Source organism: Bombina bombina, chromosome 8 (genome assembly GCF_027579735.1).
Source record: "Bombina bombina isolate aBomBom1 chromosome 8, aBomBom1.pri, whole genome shotgun sequence".
Taxonomy (NCBI): Eukaryota; Metazoa; Chordata; class Amphibia; order Anura; family Bombinatoridae; genus Bombina; species Bombina bombina.
This window is the reverse complement of record NC_069506.1, coordinates 109,109,709-109,130,859: the sequence shown is the minus strand read 5'-3', so window position 1 is coordinate 109,130,859 and position 21,151 is coordinate 109,109,709. Positions and strand designations below refer to the sequence as shown.

The 21,151-nt window shown below is 39.9% G+C and overlaps 1 protein-coding gene across 3 annotated transcripts in view; it reads right to left on the bottom strand.

Annotated features, from left to right (window-relative positions):
- The window catches only part of LOC128638504 (oocyte zinc finger protein XlCOF8.4), a 149,162-nt gene that overhangs the window by 85,656 nt on the left and 42,355 nt on the right, over positions 1 to 21,151 (bottom strand). For 2 of the 3 annotated variants that reach the window (XM_053690495.1, XM_053690493.1), the window contains exons 4-6: positions 20,702 to 20,773; positions 9,407 to 9,551; positions 3,986 to 4,090 (exon numbers count right to left, since the gene is read on the bottom strand). In XM_053690495.1, the coding sequence (XP_053546470.1) occupies positions 3,986 to 4,090; positions 9,407 to 9,551; positions 20,702 to 20,773 (322 nt within the window). The remainder of the gene's footprint in view (positions 1 to 3,985; positions 4,091 to 9,406; positions 9,552 to 20,701; positions 20,774 to 21,151) is intronic. The other variant, XM_053690494.1, reaches the window with a different exon arrangement.

The following is a 21,151-nucleotide window of genomic DNA, read 5'->3' as shown; positions in this document are numbered from 1 at the left end:
CTAAACTACACTAACACCCATAAACTACCTATGTACCCCTAAACCGAGGTCCCCCCACATCGCCGCCACTCGATTAAAATTTTTAACCCCTAATCTGCCGACCGCCACCTACGTTATACTTATGTACCCCTAATCTGCTGCCCCTAACCCCGCCGACCCCTATATTATATTTATTAACCCCTAACTTGCCCCACACAACGTCGCCGCAAGCTACTTAAAATAATTAACCCCTAATCTTCCGACCGCAAATCGCCGCCACCTACGTTATCCCTATGTACCCCTAATCTTCTGCCCCTAACATCGCCGACCCCTATGTTATATTTATTAACCCCTAATCTGCCCCCCACAACGTCGCCGACACCTACCTACACTTATTAACCCCTAATCTTCCGAGCGGACCTGAGCGCTACTATAATAAAGTTATTAACCCCTAATCCGCCTCACTAACCCTATCATAAATAGTATTAACCCCTAATCTGCCCTCCCTAACATCACCGACACCTACCTTCAATTATTAACCCCTAATCTGCCGACCGGAGCTCACCGCTATTCTAATAAATGTATTAACCCCTAAAGCTAAGTCTAACCCTAACACTAACACCCCCCTAAGTTAAATATAAATTTTATCTAACGAAATAAATTAACTCTTATTAAATAAATGATTCCTATTTAAAGCTAAATACTTACCTGTAAAATAAATCCTAATATAGCTACAATATAAATTACATTTATATTATAGCTATTTTAGGATTAATATTTATTTTACAGGTAACTTTGTATTTATTTTAACCAGGTACAATAGCTATTAAATAGTTAAGAACTATTTAATAGTTACCTAGTTAAAATAATTACAAATTTACCTGTAAAATAAATCCTAACCTAAGATATAATTAAACCTAACACTACCCTATCAATAAAATAATTAAATAAACTACCTACAATTACCTACAATTAACCTAACACTACACTATCAATAAATTAATTAAACACAATTGCTACAAATAAATACAATTAAATAAACTATCTAAAGTACAAAAAAAAAAAAGAACTAAGTTACAGAAAATAAAAAAATATTTACAAACATAAGAAAAATATTACAACAATTTTAAACTAATTACACCTACTCTAAGCCCCCTAATAAAATAACAAAGCCCCCCAAAATAAAAAATTCCCTACCCTATTCTAAATTAAAAAAGTTACAAGCTCTTTTACCTTACCAGCCCTGAACAGGGCCCTTTGCGGGGCATGCCCCAAGAATTTCAGCTCTTTTGCCTGTTAAAAAAAACATACAATACCCCCCCCCCAACATTACAACCCACCACCCACATACCCCTAATCTAACCCAAACCCCCCTTAAATAAACCTAACACTAAGCCCCTGATGATCTTCCTACCTTGTCTTCACCATGCCAGGTTCACCGATCCGTCCTGGCTCCAAGATCTTCATCCAACCCAAGCGGGGGCTAGACATCCACTGAAGAAGTCCAGAAGAGGGTCCAAAGTCTTCCTCCTATCCGGCAAGAAGAGGACATCCGGACCGGCAAACATCTTCTCCAAGCGGCATCTTCTATGTTCTTCCATCCGATGACGACCGGCTCCATCTTGAAGACCTCCAGCGCGGATCCATCCTCTTCTTCCGACGACTAGACGACGAATGACGGTTCCTTTAAGGGACGTCATCCAAGATGGCGTTCCTACCTTAATTCCGATTGGCTGATAGAATCCTATCAGCCAATCGGAATTCGAGGGACGCCATCTTGGATGACGTCCCTTAAAGGAACCGTCATTCGTCGTCTAGTCGTCGGAAGAAGAGGATGGATCCGCGCTGGAGGTCTTCAAGATGGAGCCGGTCGTCATCGGATGGAAGAACATAGAAGATGCCGCTTGGAGAAGATGTTTGCCGGTCCGGATGTCCTCTTCTTGCCGGATAGGAGGAAGACTTTGGACCCTCTTCTGGACTTCTTCAGTGGATGTCTAGCCCCCGCTTGGGTTGGATGAAGATCTTGGAGCCAGGACGGATCGGTGAACCTGGCATGGTGAAGACAAGGTAGGAAGATCATCAGGGGCTTAGTGTTAGGTTTATTTAAGGGGGGTTTGGGTTAGATTAGGGGTATGTGGGTGGTGGGTTGTAATGTTGGGGGGGGGGGTATTGTATGTTTTCTTTTACAGGCAAAAGAGCTGAACTTCTTGGGGCATGCCCCGCAAAGGGCCCTGTTCAGGGCTGGTAAGGTAAAAGAGCTTGTAACTTTTTAAATTTAGAATAGGGTAGGGAATTTTTTATTTTGGGGGTCTTTGTTATTTTATTAGGGGGCTTAGAGTAGGTGTAATTAGTTTAAAATTGTTGTAATATTTTTCTTATGTTTGTAAATATTTTTTTATTTTCTGTAACTTAGTTCTTTTTTTTTTTTGTACTTTAGATAGTTTATTTAATTGTATTTATTTGTAGCAATTGTGTTTAATTAATTTATTGATAGTGTAGTGTTAGGTTAATTGTAGGTAATTGTAGGTAGTTTATTTAATTATTTTATTGATAGGGTAGTGTTAGGTTTAATTATATCTTAGGTTAGGATTTATTTTACAGGTAAATTTGTAATTATTTTAACTAGGTAACTATTAAATAGTTCTTAACTATTTAATAGCTATTGTACCTGGTTAAAATAAATACAAAGTTACCTGTAAAATAAATATTAATCCTAAAATAGCTATAATATAAATGTAATTTATATTGTAGCTATATTAGGATTTATTTTACAGGTAAGTATTTAGCTTTAAATAGGAATTATTTATTTAATAAGAGTTAATTTATTTCGTTAGATAAAAATTATATTTAACTTAGGGGGGTGTTAGTGTTAGGGTTAGACTTAGCTTTAGGGGTTAATACATTTATTAGAATAGCGGTGAGCTCCGGTCGGCAGATTAGGGGTTAATAATTGAAGGTAGGTGTCGGCGATGTTAGGGAGGGCAGATTAGGGGTTAATACTATTTATGATAGGGTTAGTGAGGCGGATTAGGGGTTAATAACTGTATTATAGTAGCGCTCAGGTCCGGTCGGCAGATTAGGGGTTAATAAGTGTAGGTAGGTGTCGGCGACGTTGTGGGGGGCAGATTAGGGGTTAATAAATATAACATAGGGGTCGGCGATGTTAGGGCAGCAGATTAGGGGTACATAGGGATAACGTAGGTGGCGGCGGTTTACGGAGCGGCAGATTAGGGGTTAAAAGTGTAATGCAGGGGTCAGCGATAGCGGGGGCGGCAGATTAGGGGTTAATAAGTGTAAGGTTAGGGGTGTTTAGACTCGGGGTACATGTTAGAGTGTTAGGTGCAGACGTAGGAAGTGTTTCCCCATAGGAAACAATGGGGCTGCGTTAGGAGCTGAACGCTGCTTTTTTGCAGGTGTTAGGTTTTTTTTCAGCTCAAACAGTCCCATAGTTTCCTATGGGAGAATCGTGCACGAGCACGTTTTTGAGGCCGGCCGCGTCCGTAAGCAACTCTGGTATCGAGAGTTGTATTTGCGGTAAAAATGCTCTACGCTCCTTTTTTGGAGCCTAACGCAGCATTTGTTTGAACTCTCGATACCAGAGTTAAATTTATGGTGCGGCCAGAAAAAAACCCGCGGAGCGTTAACAGCCCTTTTACCGCCAAACTCCAAATCTAGCCGTAAAACTTTACACTTATTTTGTCACTTTTGAAACAACTAATGAAACTTTAAAAAATACATCTACATGTTAGTCATGGACTAATCTTTTCTTTGAATGCATCATTATATCTAGCATGTATTTAGTGTTTAATGTCCCTTTAACAGCTCTGCTGTGGTGCTCTTTGCCGCCTCCTGCTGGGCAGGAGTGGTATTCCGAACAGTAATTAATGATGATATGTGGACTCATCGTGTCATTAGAAAGAAATCTGTTTTAAGTGCTATTATTTTACATGCACATAAACTTCCAGTTCAGCTTACACAATATTAAATATTGTTTAGTTGCACTCACCTGTACTCATATCACAGATTTTGTGTTCCAAAGCATTCAGCTGCTTCCTTGCACAAATATCTTCAGGTTTGTCAATATTTAACATATTTCTCGTCTTATCTTCACCTGTATAAATTACTTAGTGATTACTTTTATTTGCTTCAATTTTGTAATGTCTTTAAAATACATATTTTACATATTCGGCATCCAAAACTACAACTAAATCTGAAACAGCAGTGTTTAATCATATGCAAAAGAGAGCGAGAGGAAAAAGAGAAAGGGAGAGGGAGGGAGAGGAAAAAGAGAAAGAGAGGGAGAGGAAAGAGAGAAAGGGAGGGAGAGGGAGAGGAAAAAGAAAGGAAGAGGAAAAAGAGACAGGGCGAGGAAACATAGAAAGGGAGAGAGAGGGCGAGGAAAAAGTGAGAGGGAAAGGAAACATAGAAAGGGAGAGAGACGGAGAGTAAAAAGAGAGAAGGGGAGAGAGGGAAAGGAAACATAGAAAGGGAGAGAGAGGGTGAGGAAAAAGAGAGAAGGGGAGAGAGGGAGAGGAAACATAGAAAGGGAGAGAGAGGGAGAGTAAAAAGAGATAAGGAGAGAGAGGGAAAGGAAACATAGAAAGGGAGAGAGAGGGTGAGGAAAAAGAGAGAAGGGGAGAGAGGGAGAGGAAACATAGAAAGGGAGAGAGAGAGAGAGTAAAAAGAGATAAGGAGAGAGAGGGAAAGGAAACATAGAAAGGGAGAGAGAGGGTGAGGAAAAAGAGAGAGGGAGAGGAAACATAGAAAGGGAGAGAGACGGAGAGTAAAAAGAGATAAGGAGAGAGAGGGAGAGGAAACATAGAAAGGGAGAGAGAGGGAGAGTAAAAAGAGATAAGGAGAGAGAGGGAAAGGAAACACAGAAAGGGAGAGAGAGGGTGAGGAAAAAGAGAGAGGGAGAGGAAACATAGAAAGGGAGAGGGAAGTAGAGGAAAAAGAGAGAAGGAGAGAGAGGGAGAGGAAACATAGGCCTAGATTTAGAGTTCGGCGTTAGCCGTGAAAACCAGCGTTAGAGGCTCCTAACGCTGGTTTTAGGCTACCGCCGGTATTTGGAGTCACTCAAAATAGGGTCTAACGCTCACTTTTCAGCCGCGACTTTTCCATACCGCAGATCCCCTTACGTCAATTGCGTATCCTATCTTTTCAATGGGATCTTCCTAACGCCGGTATTTAGAGTCGTTTCTGAAGTGAGCGTTAGAGCTCTAACGACAAAACTCCAGCCGCAGGAAAAAAGCAGGAGTTAAGAGCTTTCTGGGCTAACGCCGGTTCATAAAGCTCTTAACTACTGTACCCTAAAGTACACTAACACCCATAAACTACCTATGCACCCCTAAACTGAGGTCCCCCCACATCGCCGCAACTCGATTACATTTTTTTAACCCCTAATCTGCCGACCGCCACCTACGTTATACTTATGTACCCCTAATCTGCTGCCCCTAACACCGCCGACCCCTATATTATATTTATTAACCCCTAATCTGCCCCCCTCAACGTCGCCGACACCTGCCTACACTTATTAACCCCTAATCTGCCGAGCGGACCTGAGCGCTACTATAATAAAGTTATTAACCCCTAATCCGCCTCACTAACCCTATCATAAATAGTATTAACCCCTAATCTGCCCTCCCTAACATCGCCGACACCTAACTTCAATTATTAACCCCTAGTCTGACGACCGGAGCTCATCGCTACTATAATAAATGGATTAACCCCTAAAGCTAAGTCTAACCCTAACACTAACACCCCCCCTAAGTTAAATATAATTTAAATCTAACGAAATTAATTAACTCTTATTAAATAAATTATTCCTATTTAAAGCTAAATACTTACCTGTAAAATTAATCCTAATATAGCTACAATATAAATTATAATTACATTGTAGCTATTTTAGGATTAATATTTATTTTACAGGCAACTTTGTAATTATTTTAACCAGGTACAATAGCTATTAAATAGTTAAGAACTATTTAATAGTTACCTAGTTAAAATAATAACAAAATTACCTGTAAAATAAGTCCTAACCTAAGTTATAATTAAACCTAACACTACCCTATCAATAAATTAATTAAATAAAATACCTACAATTACCTACAATAAAACCTAACACTATACTATCAATAAATAAATTAAATACAATTTCTACAAATAACTACAATTACATAAACTAACTAAAGTACAAAAAATAAAAAAGAACTAAGTTACAAAAAATAAAAAAATATTTACAAACATAAGAAAAATATTACAACAATTTTAAACTAATTACACCTACTCTAAGCCCCCTAATAAAATAACAAAGACCCCCAAAATAAAAAAATTCCCTACCCTATTCTAAATTAATAAATTTAAAAGCTCTTTTACCTTACCAGCCCTGAACAGGGCCCTTTGCGGGGCATGCCCCAAGAAAATCAGCTCTTTTGCCTGTAAAAAAAAACATACAATACCCCCCCCCCCCAACATTACAACCCACCACCCACATACCCCTAATCTAACCCAAACCCCCCTTAAATAAACCTAACACTAAGCCAATGAAGATCTTCCTACCTTGTCTTCACCTCAACAGGTATCACCGATCTGTCCTGGCATCCGGTGCTGAAGAGGTCCAGAAGAGGCTCCAAAGTCTTCCTCCTATCCGGCAAGAAGAGGACATCCGGACCGGCAAACATCTTCATCCAAGCGGCATCTTCGATCTTCTTCCATCCGGTGCGGAGCGGGTCCATGTTGAAGCAGCCGACGCGGATCCATCCTCTTCTTCCGGCGTCTCCCGACGAATGACGGTTCCTTTAAGGGACGTCATCCAAGATGGCGTCCCTCGAATTCCGATTGGCTGATAGGATTCTATCAGCCAATCGGAATTAAGGTAGGAATATTCTGATTGGCTGATGGAATCAGCCAATCAGAATCAAGTTCAATCCGATTGGCTGATCCAATCAGCCAATCAGATAGAGCTTGCATTCTATTGGCTGATCGGAACAGCCAATAGAATGCGAGCTCAATCTGATTGGCTGATTGGATCAGCCAATCGGATTGAACTTGATTCTGATTGGCTGATTCCATCAGCCAATCAGAATATTCCTACCTTAATTCCGATTGGCTGATAGAATCCTATCAGCCAATCGGAATTCGAGGGACGCCATCTTGGATGACGTCCCTTAAAGGAACCGTCATTCGTCGGGAGACGCCGGAAGAAGAGGATGGATCCGCGTCGGCTGCTTCAACATGGACCCGCTCCACACCGGATGGAAGAAGATCGAAGATGCCGCTTGGATGAAGATGTTTGCCGGTCCGGATGTCCTCTTCTTGCCGGATAGGAGGAAGACTTTGGAGCCTCTTCTGGACCTCTTCAGCACCGGATGCCAGGACAGATCGGTGATACCTGTTGAGGTGAAGACAAGGTAGGAAGATCTTCAGGGGCTTAGTGTTAGGTTTATTTAAGGGGGGTTTGGGTTAGATTAGGGGTATGTGGGTGGTGGGTTGTAATGTTGGGGGGGGGTATTGTATGTTTTTTTTTACAGGCAAAAGAGCTGATTTTCTTGGGGCATGCCCCGCAAAGGGCCCTGTTCAGGGCTGGTAAGGTAAAAGAGCTTTTAAATTTATTAATTTAGAATAGGGTAGGGAATTTTTTTATTTTGGGGGTCTTTGTTATTTTATTAGGGGGCTTAGAGTAGGTGTAATTAGTTTAAAATTGTTGTAATATTTTTCTTATGTTTGTAAATATTTTTTTATTTTTTGTAACTTAGTTCTTTTTTATTTTTTGTACTTTAGTTAGTTTATATAATTGTAGTTATTTGTAGAAATTTTATTTAATTTATTTATTGATAGTGTAGTGTTAGGTTTTATTGTAGGTAATTGTAGGTATTTTATTTAATTAATTGATAGCGTAGTGTTAGGTTTAATTATAACTTAGGTTAGGACTTATTTTACAGGTAATTTTGTTATTATTTTAACTAGGTAACTATTAAATAGTTCTTAACTATTTAATAGCTATTGTACCTGGTTAAAATAATTACAAAGTTGCCTGTAAAATAAATATTAATCCTAAAATAGCTACAATGTAATTATAATTTATATTGTAGCTATATTAGGATTAATTTTACAGGTAAGTATTTAGCTTTAAATAGGAATAATTTATTTAATAAGAGTTAATTAATTTCGTTAGATTAAAATTATATTTAATTTAGGGGGGTGTTAGTGTTAGGGTTAGACTTAGCTTTAGGGGTTAATCCATTTATTATAGTAGCGATGAGCTCCGGTCGTCAGATTAGGGGTTAATAATTGAAGTTAGGTGTCGGCGATGTTAGGGAGGGCAGATTAGGGGTTAATACTATTTATGATAGGGTTAGTGAGGCGGATTAGGGGTTAATAACTTTATTATAGTAGCGCTCAGGTCCGCTCGGCAGATTAGGGGTTAATAAGTGTAGGCAGGTGTCGGCGACGTTGAGGGGGGCAGATTAGGGGTTAATAAATATAATATAGGGGTCGGCGGTGTTAGGGGCAGCAGATTAGGGGTACATAAGGATAACGTAGGTGGCGGCGCTTTGCGGTCGGCAGATTAGGGGTTAATTATTGTAAGTAGCTGGCGGCGACGTTGTGGGGGGCAGGTTAGGGGTTAATAAATATAATATAGGGGTCGGCGGTGTTAGGGGCAGCAGATTAGGGGTACATAGGGATAATGTAAGTTGCGGCGGTTTACGGAGCGGAAGATTAGGGGTTAATAATATAATGCAGGGGTCAGCGATAGCGGGGGCGGCAGATTAGGGGTTAATAAATGTAAGGGTAGGGGTGTTTAGACTCGGGGTACATGTTAGAGTGTTAGGTGCAGACGTAGGAAGTGTTTCCCCATAGGAAACAATGGGGCTGCGTTAGGAGCTGAACGCTGCTTTTTTCAGCTCAAACAGCCCCATTGTTTCCTATGGGAGAATCGTGCACGAGCACGTTTTTGAGGCTGGCCGCGTCCGTAAGCAACTCTGGTATTGAGAGTTGCATTTGCGGTAAAAATGCTCTACGCTCCTTTTTTGGAGCCTAACGCAGCATTTTTTTGGACTCTCGATACCAGAGTTAATTTTATGGTGCGGCCAGAAAAAAGCCTGCGTAGCGTTAACAGCCCATCTACCGCCAAACTCCAAATCTAGGCCATAGAAAGGGAGAGAGAGGGAGAGAGAGGGAGAGAAAACATAGAAATGGAGACTGCTGACTACACCGGCCTACTACAGACAGTGATATCTTCTCCACTTTTGAATGCAGTCGAGGAAGTACATTTTTATGGACAAAATCCTGTAAGATCTACAGATATTTTTAGGTCCCATTAAAACTCTATTCTGGATGTAATGTTCTGTGGATATAAAAACTGAATCAATTTGGAATTCAGGTTTTTTTTTTATTGTCTTCTTGAGAGCCAGAAAAACAAAATTACCAGACGTTCTGCTTGTTGGGATCCCCAGAGTATTGGGCGTCTGTTGATTCTCTATCATATCTCTGCAGAGCTCTTTGCGACCTTCTGTGTATTCCCACTTTTCCATAGGAAAACAAACTGCAACATCATCACACCTTATAGAGATCTGTAACACACAGTTGGACTTGCATTAGACTGTATATTGCATCTACTCAGAAGCTTAAAGGGAAACATATTTGGCAGGAAAATAAAGGAGTTGCTACATTTTACAGAACAGAATACAGCACACTGTTGCTGAAAAAGGAACAGTCTACTCCAGAATTGTTATTGTTTAAAAAGATAGAAAATTCCTTTATTACCCATTTCCCAGTTTTGCATAACCAACACTGTTATATTAATATACTTTTTACCCCTGTGATTACCTTGTATCTAACCCTCTGCAGACAGACTCCTTATCTCAGTTCTTTTCATAGACTTGTATTTTAGCCAATCAGTGCTGACTCATAAGTAACACCAAGGGAGGAAGTGCAATGTTATCTATATGGCACACATAAACTTGCAGATGTCTAGCTGTAAAAAACGGTCAGAATGCATTGAGATAGGAAGCGGTCTTCAAGAGCTTAGAAATTAGCATATGAGCCTACTTAGCTTTAGCTTTCAACCAAGAATACCAAGAGAACAAAGCACATTTGATGATAAAAGTAAATTGGAAAGTTGTTTAAAATCGCATGCCCTATCTGATTCATGCAAGTTTAATTTTGACTTGACTGTCCCTTTAAAAGTAAAAAGTTGGGGGGCGGAGCCTGACTGAGCTCCAAGATGGACGTTAGTAGTTAGAGCTCTGCTAATGGATCTAGAGAGATTTGCCACCATTCCTCTATATTAAGTAAGCGAGTGATTCCTCTGAGTCAGGACACCTTATGAGACTACGGGGCACTTAGAGAGAGCTTTTTGGAGGAGTGCCATAGAAACTACCGGGACAGAAAAGACTGCTAAGCAAACCCCGGCCGCCGCCATCTTCCCTGCAGGACTTTCACACGCAGTGCGGGCCAACTCAGCAGGCGCATAAAACTAAAGAGGACACAAACTTAAATCTATCCTGAGTTCCGGCACCTAACACACTAAGTAATCCAGCGACCGAATCCTGGTCCCATGAAGGCCGCCCGCACAGTGAGTACCGACCGCGCTGCTTAAGAGCCCTCTGAATACAGAGAAATTGATGGAGTGGCTTGGCAGGGGCTAAGTGACAATAGCGGTAATTAGGCCACACATATAAAGAAACGGAGGTGCTGAGGCCAAGCTGATACCCCTGTTGACTGCCACCATACCTTTAGACACAAAGGGTGATGGATCATCAATGGGGCAGACGCCATATGATATAATAAGGCTTACCCGGGGCAACAAATTTTTAACAAAGAGCACCATGCTTTATATATATATCCAACGCTCAGTATAATGTGGAAAGATAGTAAAATATTTAACAAGTAACACAAGATCGACTACTGCTTTTTGCTACATGTGGTAAGGGAGACAGGGCTCTGTGTCAATGCAATTACATTTGGAGTGGGTGTAATCTTTGGGCGCTGAAGCTTGAAAATACACATTGCAGGGGTTGCAGCTCAATAGAAGAACTCTTTATTTAGTACCTGTTTTTTTCCCCTTTTTTTCTCAACGAAACCCAAAGATTAGGCTGCTAGAAACTACTAGAACTCTCTCTGCAATTTTTCTTTATCAAGTAACCTTCCATACACAGTATAAGACTGACACCTTATGGCCATAGGTGGAATGAATGTCTAATCTACGTATTATTCATTCCTTAAAGGATTACTTTCTGTTATAATTTTTAAGCTAAACAACTAACATATTAAAGTTAATAAACATTAATTAAAACCTACTGACCTATATTTTCTCCAAAATGAAGTTTCATAACGTTCTAAAAGTTATATCTTTTATTCGCCGATGATGTCACGTTATCCTGCCCACTATTTTCAGCACTGCATGTTCAAAATACTTAAACCAATAACTTTGTGTTTAAAGCGCCATTTTGAAACCTAGGTATTGTAAACGGATTGGTACAGAGCAAAGAATACCCACGGAGTGGGTTTGGAAAACAATTACATTTGCAGACAAGATTTCTGATATACGGTAGAGATATGTTAATGAAATGCTATTGATAAAAAGCGTATTTGGGGTAGTTAGTTAGTAACAGGCATAGAAAATATTTACTTACAGTGGCCCTTTAAGCAAAGAAAAGGAATCTTAACATACACAGAAACTATCTCACAGGTGGTTTTTTCTTTCTTAGCCCCTCCTTCTATATGTAAACAAGCTTGAGGAAAGAGAAATGGCTTCAAAGAGAGTAAATAAACAAGAGAAAGCACTCAAACCCACATCAGTGACATCTTTTTTCAAGCCATCACAGGGAGATAATATCCCAGATCATCACGGCGAAATGGAGGAAACTAATGAGTCCATAGGGATTGTATCTGACCCTATAGAGGACAACACCCCACTAACTAGAGCTGACCTACGTCTACTTATCTCTAAACAGGACATCACTAACAGTTTTGATAAATTGTGGGCTAAGATAGACACTATGCATACCTCTGTGAATGAGAGTCTAAGCGACATTAAAAACAGAATTTATGCTTACCTGATAAATTACTTTCTCCAACGGTGTGTCCGGACCACGGCGTCATCCATAACTTGTGGGAATATTCTCTTCCCCAACAGGAAATGGCAAAGAGCACAGCAAAAGCTGTCCATATAGTCCCTCCTAGGCTCCGCCCACCCCAGTCATTCGACCGACGGATAGGAGAAAAAAACAGGAGAAACCATAAGGTGCCGTGGTGACTGTAGTTAAAGAAAGAAATTCATCAAACCTGATTAAAAAACCAGGGCGGGCCGTGGACTGGACACACCGTTGGAGAAAGTAATTTATCAGGTAAGAATAAATTCTGTTTTCTCCAACATTGGTGTGTCCGGTCCACGGCGTCATCCATAACTTGTGGGAACCAATACCAAAGCTTTAGGACACGGATGAAGGGAGGGAGCCAATCAGGTTACCTAAACAGAAGGCACCACGGCTTGCAAAACCTTTCTCCCAAAAATAGCCTCCGAAGAAGCAAAAGTATCAAATTTGTAGAATTTGGCAAAAGTGTGCAGAGAAGACCAAGTCGCTGCCTTACATATCTGATCAACAGAAGCCTCGTTCTTGAAGGCCCATGTGGAAGCCACAGCCCTAGTAGAGTGAGCTGTGATTCGTTCGGGAGGCTGCCATCCGGCAGTCTCGTAGGCCAATCGGATGATGCTTTTCAGCCAAAAGGAAAGAGAGGTAGCAGTAACTTTTTGACCTCTCCTCTTGCCAGACAAATAAACGTTTGTCTGAAATCCTTTGTTGCTTCTAAATAGAACTTTAAAGCACGTACTACATCTAAATTATGTAACAAACGTTCCTTCTTTGAAACTGGATTCGGACACAAAGAAGGCACAACTATTTCCTGGTTAATATTCTTGTTGGAAACAACCTTTGGAAGGAAACCAGGTTTAGTACGCAAAACAACCTTATCTGAATGGAACACCAGATAGGGCGGATTACACTGCAGAGCAGATAACTCAGAAACTCTTCTAGCAGAAGAAATAGCAACCAAAAACAGAACTTTCCAAGATAACATCTTGATATCTATAGAATGTAGAGGTTCAAACGGAACCCCTTGAAGAACTGAAAGAACTAAACACCACATACTCTTCACCATCTCCGTGGAGATGCTGCTTGTTCAGCGGCAAAGAGAATGACTGGGGTGGGCGGAGCCTAGGAGGGACTATATGGACAGCTTTTGCTGTGCTCTTTGCCATTTCCTGTTGGGGAAGAGAATATTCCCACAAGTTATGGATGACGCCGTGGACCGGACACACCAATGTTGGAGAAAAGGATATTTCGGAGATTGGTACAAGAGTTGAAACATTAGAGGACAACCAAGATAATCTAGTGGAAGATGTGGAGATGGCGGTCCAACACATATCACAACAACAGCAAGTAGTCAACGAATTGTTGGACAAGATTGAAGATACGGAAAACAGAAACAGAAGAAGTAATATTCACCTGAAAGGTATTCCAGAATCTGTCAAAGCTGAAGACCTTCCATCCTATCTCCATCTTTTGTTCTGTGCCATAACAGGGGCAGACCCCTCCACGGAAATAGAACTAGAAAGAGCCCACAGAGCCCTGAAACCCAAGCCTAAGGCTGATCTCCCACCCAGAGACGTGATTGTAGCTTTCTTAAGATATCCAGAGAAAGATAAAGTTCTTAGAGAAGCAGCCAAACAGCCAACCTTTAAATTCAGGGGGAATGTTATCCATTTTTTTCAGGACTTGAGCACCAGAACGCTTCAAAGAAGGGGGGCGCTTCGGCCCTTAACTGCATTACTGAGGAAAAATCAAATACCCTATAGGTGGGGCTATCCATTTGCTCTGCATATTACCAAAGATAATAAGACGCTTACAATCAGGGATGCCATTGGAATTCCAGACATTTGTGAAGCGCTGGGCCTGGAAATCCCAGCTACTTCAGAACTTTCCCCTCAACAGGAACAACAAATCACAAAGACTTCCTCTAAAATCACAGAGGTCACAGTGGACAAGGACCCCCAAGAAGAAGCAGAAGAACAAGTGAAAGACTCACTGTAAAATGTTGAAACTTTTTTTTTTCTTTCCATAGTTGTCTTCTCTCCCTACAGGTTGCCTTTAAGGTAGAAACGGAAGGAGGACTTCTCTAGACCTCTGAATCTCAGGTCTAAAGTTTACAATTTGATTACAGTAAAAGTTGCAGTTTCAGGTGTATTATGTTTTCCCTTATCTTTTAGATAAAATGTAAAGTGGTGGTTGATCTACTTAAGAAACTAGAATTCATGTTCATGTGTTGAAGTTATTTGTTCTGAGCCGTGGAGATTATAGGATGGCCCAAAAGTTACAATATCACCAAGTAAAATAATACATTAGGAATTGGAGGGTGTCTCTCTGGTTCTCATGTTCCCCCCTAGTTATGTTATGTCAGAAATATAACTTTGTATTTTCTACATCAGGTTTGAAAGAGCAATCTAGATTTTTGACATCTATTGTTAATAACTTGATTCTTTTCCTTTCCCAGCCTATCTCTTTTTCTGATCTCCTTTTCCCCTCCCCACCTCCCCCCCCCCAAAGGAACTGCATGGAGCCTCTACACACTGGAAGAGGGAGGATCTTCCAGACTGGATCTATGGTACCAAGGGACTGGGTGAGATAATGGCTTTGTTTTTTTTGTATGATCTGTTGAGGAGCGCAGGGGGACCCCCCACACTTAGCAAATGTCCTGATGGCATCTACTAACATTACCCTGATTTCACATAATGTGAGAGGCCTTAACTCAGACATTAAAAGGAGAAAAGCCTTAACACAATATAGACAGATGGGAGCTAATGTGATTTTTTTGTAAGAGACACACTTTAGGTCCGGGCTTTCCCCGAAATACTGGACGAGACAGTTTCCCTTACATTTTCATTCCACTATAGATAAGAAAAAGAGAGGAGTTTCAATTCTGCTACATTCTTCACTGAACTTTAAGCTCATTGACACTATTACGGATAAAGAGGGCAGATATATAATTGTTAGGGGCACTCTAAATAAAGTGGAGACTGTTTTTTGCAATGTATACGCTCCAAATGAGTAACAAGAGCAGTTCTTTAATAGGATATCAAATCTCCTCTCGGGTTGGAACTCGACCAGGATTTTCCTGGCCGGGGATTTTAATGTGACATTATATAAGCAAAATCAAGTATCACAAACACACCAACAGGCCTCACACCACAGAAATCATAAGAAAGTTAAGTCTATATTATACACCATGGAAGACCATAATCTTATAGATACCTGGAAAGCATTATATGGCAATACGTCGGAGCACACTATTTTCTCTACAGCTCACCATAAACATTTTCGATAAGATTACATATTTGTTAGTCAAATACTGTTAACTAATGTCAGGTCCTCTTCCATCTCCCCATGTGTGTGGTCTGACCATTCTATAATCGAATTAAAGATAGAGGGGCTTCTCCCACCTAGCTCCATGAAAAGCTGGACTTATGACCCCACACTTATGAAAAATCCCTTACATAAAGAGACAATTATACGGAACATGACAGAATTCTGGGACCTTAATATTGATTCGGTGGACAACCCCATACAGGTATGGGCGGCCCACAAGTCAGTGTTGCGGGGACTGTTGATTCAGACTAAATCACGGGCCAAACGCAAGACAATAGAGTTAAGGAACACCCTTCAAAACAAAATAGCAAACCTAGAAAAGAAACATAAACTGACTGGTTCAGCGAGCATATACAAAACACTTCCGACAAACGGCAAGCACTAGACACCATACTCAATGACCAATCGATAAGGGCAGGGATGCAGTTACAGTCCAAGTACTTTCTTTACGCAAATAAGTCAGACAGATTTTTAGCCAATAAAATTAGAAATAAAATGAGGGATATTTCCATTCCTATGCTCCGCAACCCAGGAGGGATTGTGACCTCTAACCCATTAGATATAGTCAATATATTTGCCACCTATTACAGCTCATTATATGATGGGAAAAAAGTTAACAAATCAGAATTCATACAAAGCCTACGTGATAAATTCCTAGAAGAAGCAGACTTACCCAAGTTCACCCAGCAGGAACTAGATTCTTTAAACGCAGATATAACGCACAGAGAGGTTCTAAATGTACTACAAGAACTGAAGGCAGGGAAAGCAGCTGGCCCTGATGGCTTTCCTGCAGAGTATTATAAGCTTTTCAAATCCTCTTTGGTCCCTCATATGGTGAAATTTTGCAATCATATTCTTCAGGGGCATGCCATCCCTTCCGAACTGCTAGAAGCCAAAATTATAGTTATCCCTAAACCAGGTAAAGATAATACGGTATGCTATAACTACCGACCAATATCCTTAATTAATCAAGACCTAAAAATCTTTACAAAAATTCTAGCAAATCGCCTCAAACACCTTCTTCCTAAAATAATTCACCCTGATCAGGTAGGTTTTATTAAGAACAGGGAGGCCCCAGACAACATTAGAAGAATGGTGACATTGATAGATTACCTGAATGAGACAAGGACGCCTTCTCTGTTGCTCTCGCTAGACGCAGAGAAGGCGTTCGACAGAGTCGACTGGGACTTTATGCAGGCGGTCTTAACGGCTTTTGGCATTAGGGGATCATTCATGTCTGCCATTAAGAATTTGTATTCTTCCCCCACTGCACGAGTCAGGGCTATGGGTCACCAGTCAGATAGGTTTCCGGTCCTTAATGGCACTCGACAGGGATGTCCGTTATCCACTCTAATATTCGCTATGTGTATTGAACCCCTGGCTCAACACATTAGAAAATCCGCTGACATTACAGGAATCACTATAAAACAATGTGACTATAAACTCACTCTCTTTGCAGATGATATTCTTTTGTCCTTGACCAGACCTTTGATTACCCTGCCAAACTTATATAAAACCCTAGAGTTATTTTTCAAGGTATCAGGATATAAGGTTAACTTGGAGAAATGCGAAGCCATACCCATAGCGCTTCCTGACCATACTAAAAAACTGATAGAAGTAAATTTCGAGTTCAAATGGGTCAAAAACCACCTAAAATATTTGGGGATTAATCTCATTAGACGTTCTGCAGAACTCTATCAGGCTAATTATCCCCCTATATATAAGACCATTAGACAAGACTTAAATAAATGGGGCAAGCTGGGATTTTCCTGGTTCGGAAGGTTATCAGCAATAAAGATGACAGTGCTCCCGCGAATACTATATTTATTTCGCACGCTGCCAATAAAAATTCCAACGCATGACCTAGAGGATCTCCAAAGACGTACTGATAGCTTCATAAGAGGTAACAAAAGAGCTAGAATTTCCTCCCACATTCTTAACAGACACAGAAGGCTGGGAGGGGTTGGGGCCCCAAATTTTAAACATTATTATCAGGCGACCAGGTTGGCGCAGACCACTCTGCTCAATAAACTAGAGGAAGAAATAATCTGGACAAAATTAGAATCAGACATTACAGATAATGGACTAAGTGAATCAATTCTTTGGATTCCTAGACCCCAACTAGATAAAAGGGTCAAGAGGTTTCCAATTACAGACTTTATGACAGAACAATGGAACAGACTGACCTCATCTTTGCAATTACTACCCAATAGGTTTATTAAGACCCCCCTTAGCTGTATTATGAAATCTGAACATAGACTGACTATCCGGAAGTGGGAGAACAAAGGACTCTACAGGATAGCTGACTTGATAGAAAGAGGTAAAATGCTTACCTTCACTCAACTTCAGGACAAATTACACCCAATCAAACTTAACTGTTTTTTTTATCTGCAGATCACTTCTACTTTGCACCACCATTTTCCCTTGGGGCTAGAGGGGTCCTTATCCACATTAGAATCTATATGTAGCTCGACCTCCAGACCTAAGAAAGCTCTATCACACATTTACCAAGCAATTCAGGAAGCAGGAGGGAAAACTAAATCTCCTTTACAAATTAGATGGGAAAGAGATCTTAATTTTGATATTGATATAGAGGACTTTCATTTAATACTATATAAGGTAGGCAAGGGATTGCAAGGCGCAGATATGCTTGAAAATTGCATCAAAACCACTTTTCGTTGGTACCTAACTCCACAGATTACGTCACATGCGGCAGGAAACGGCTCTAAAGTTTGCTATAGGGGGTGTGGAGAAGAGGGTAGTTACAGACACGTTGTGGGACTGCTTACATTCAAGCAGAACATGGGAACACTTATCGCAACTTTTGAGCACAATTTTAAACAGCCCAATACATCTGACTATAGACCAAGCATTACTACACACTAGACTCAAAGAGTTTAACAAGTATATAAATCAATTTATTAGAATAACCTGTACAGCTACAAGAGTATGTATAGCGTGCCATTGGAAAGTAGGAGCTCCACCCTGGGGAGAGGTTGTACTTAAAATTAAACATTATTATAATATGTCATCAGAAGCAGCTATTACCCAGGATACACAAGAAACCTTTCAAAAAGTTTGGTTCTATTGGATCATGCATGATATACCACAGTCTAGGACATAGGGTTCCTGGGAAGAGCTTCACACCATGGGTTTCCTCATGTTCCCAGTTGGGTGGTCACTTTGTGCCTCAGTGATCATTTAATTAGTCAAAGTAAATTGGGCGGTTTGCGCCCAGCGAAATCCAGTTCCTTTTACCCTTGTACCCATCCCCACTCACCTTATCTTTACCCCTTTCTCTTTCCCTTTTTCATCACTCTCTATTATTTCTTTAAATTTACAGGATAGGAAATGGTATATTTTTATCAGATTGAAAAACCTTACCTGTTAGGTAGATATCTACAAATGGATAGAATTGGTCAGATCTTTACAGGTGAGGTACTTATGATGTAAATTAATGACTTTAAACACTGATATTGGTTATATCTGTTTATTTGTATTTTTTTTGGTTTTTGTAAAATGGTTGATAAATCAATAAAAAACACTTTAACATAAAAGTAAAAAAGTCAGGAAGGATCTGTTAATTTGATATTTTGTATGCTGTGTGCAGGGATTTAATTAATAGTACCGTTCCGGCCCCCTACAGTTTTATCTCTTTGCAGCTCTCACCACCTAACTATACAACCCCTCTCATGATGATTAGCAAGGCCAGTGCTCTGAGCCATAAACGGCAAACCGATCGCTTCACGCTTTTTGGTTTAAAAGGTCCATTTCCTCATCTGTTTTAACCCCATTGCTGCTAGAGTTGTTGAGCAGGTAACACTGTATCATGAAAGTTTAATTTTGAATAGACTGTCTCTGTAATTGAGCAAACTGCTGCTGCGACTTTTTTGCGGAAAGGCTTAATTTTATCGACTTGATTGAGATCTAGTACACAGCTTCTTAGCAGCACCAACTCCATCTTTCATGAGGCAGGAAGCTGCAGCTACAGCACAAACTGCTTTGTCAGTGCATCAATAAGCTTGATACCCTGCCCAGAAATGCCATCGGGAGGGCACAGATTCTCACCAGCACTTCTGTACTGCAAGGTACTGTATGGAGCACTCACTGCTAAAAGTGCAAGTCTCACAAACAGCTTCTTACCCTTGCTCCAAACCAATGGAAGGGGGGCAATTAACTAGGCACCAAGTGCTAAACTCTTGGCAATATGACAATCTGGAGCCTGGTATCTGTTAAACCTTAAAGGGACATTGTAGTAAAAAACTGATGTGTTTAACTTTTGTGGGGTTTAATCGCAGAATTCCAGTGGGTAGTGAAAGTACTGTCCCTGCAATGTCCCTTTAAAAAGTCAATATTTTTATTAGTTTTATCTAAAAGTTTTTGGTTCGATAAAGAAAAAATGATGTCCCTTTCTTTGATAAACTACTTTTTGTTTCCATGTTGGTGGAAGTATGTCACTCGTCAGCAACTGACCACTTGTCCACAGTGAGCAATTTGTCCTTTGGGATAAGTCGTTAGTAAACATGCATTTCCTGTTTCAATGACAATAATAACAAAGTACTGACAATTGTGTGGATTATTTCATGTACTAAAATTGTTTGGGACTCTAAATATGTTTTTTTTATCTGTGTTTTTGATAAGTATCTTTCATATCCATGATAGAAATCCTTTTAGTTGATATTATGTACAGCATTAAAAGGACAACCTTCATTCTCTTATTATCCTTTGCTGAATGAACAGCATTGCACTACTGGCAGCTAGCTGAACACATCTAGTAAGCCAATCACAAGAGACAAAAGTGTGCAGGCACCAATCAGCTACCAGCTCCCATTAGTGTAAGATATGTGCTTATTCTTGTTCAACAAGTGATACCAAGAAAACAAAGCACATTTGAAAATAGAAGTGAATTTAAAAGTATCTTAAAATTATCTGAATCATGCAAGTTTAATTTTGACTTTTCTACCCATTAAAGGAACATAAAGAGCAAAAAGAAAATGATAGTACCCAGTAATGCTTAGCTTCTCTTGAGCATATCTATGTATGCTTTTCAAGAAAGAATTCCAAGAAAACTATGTTAATTTAAAAAAAAGAGAAGTCTCTTAAAATTACACATTCTATCTAAACTATAAAATCTTAATTTTGACTTGCATGTCCTTTTAAACTTGTTTACATTGTTTCATTAACCTTCTATGTACTGATATTTTAGTTCTTACCATAATGATTCCAGTACAACATCTCATAAGGTAAAACATACACCCAGAAAAAGCGGTATCAGTAAAAAAATCATAATGTCTTACATCAGTGCTCACCTCTCCAATCAGCTGATGAATGCTGCTGTCTGAATACGTCTTCTTCACAACAGTGTACTCCTAGCGAATAGGAAAGGAACATATCAAATACCTGTATACAAAATCATCATAAAGCATCAGACACATCGTCCTCTCCACACACATATAATTATGCCCGGTTGTAGGGAGACATTATAATTTACCCTGTGTTTATTATGCATACTCAGTCAATATGCACAGATTCTCTTGCAATATCTCTACTCATCAGAAATGTAATCAAAATCAAGGACTCTAAACAAATCAATTCAGATTGTATAGGACAGCATAAGTCTAATATTAGAAATCCTGAATTAAATCATCTCCTAGTCCAAAATTATTTTCATGCAATGGGCCACAGTCTAGTCAACATTCAACTGTCATGATTCAGATAGGGCATGCAATTTTAAACAACTTTCCAAT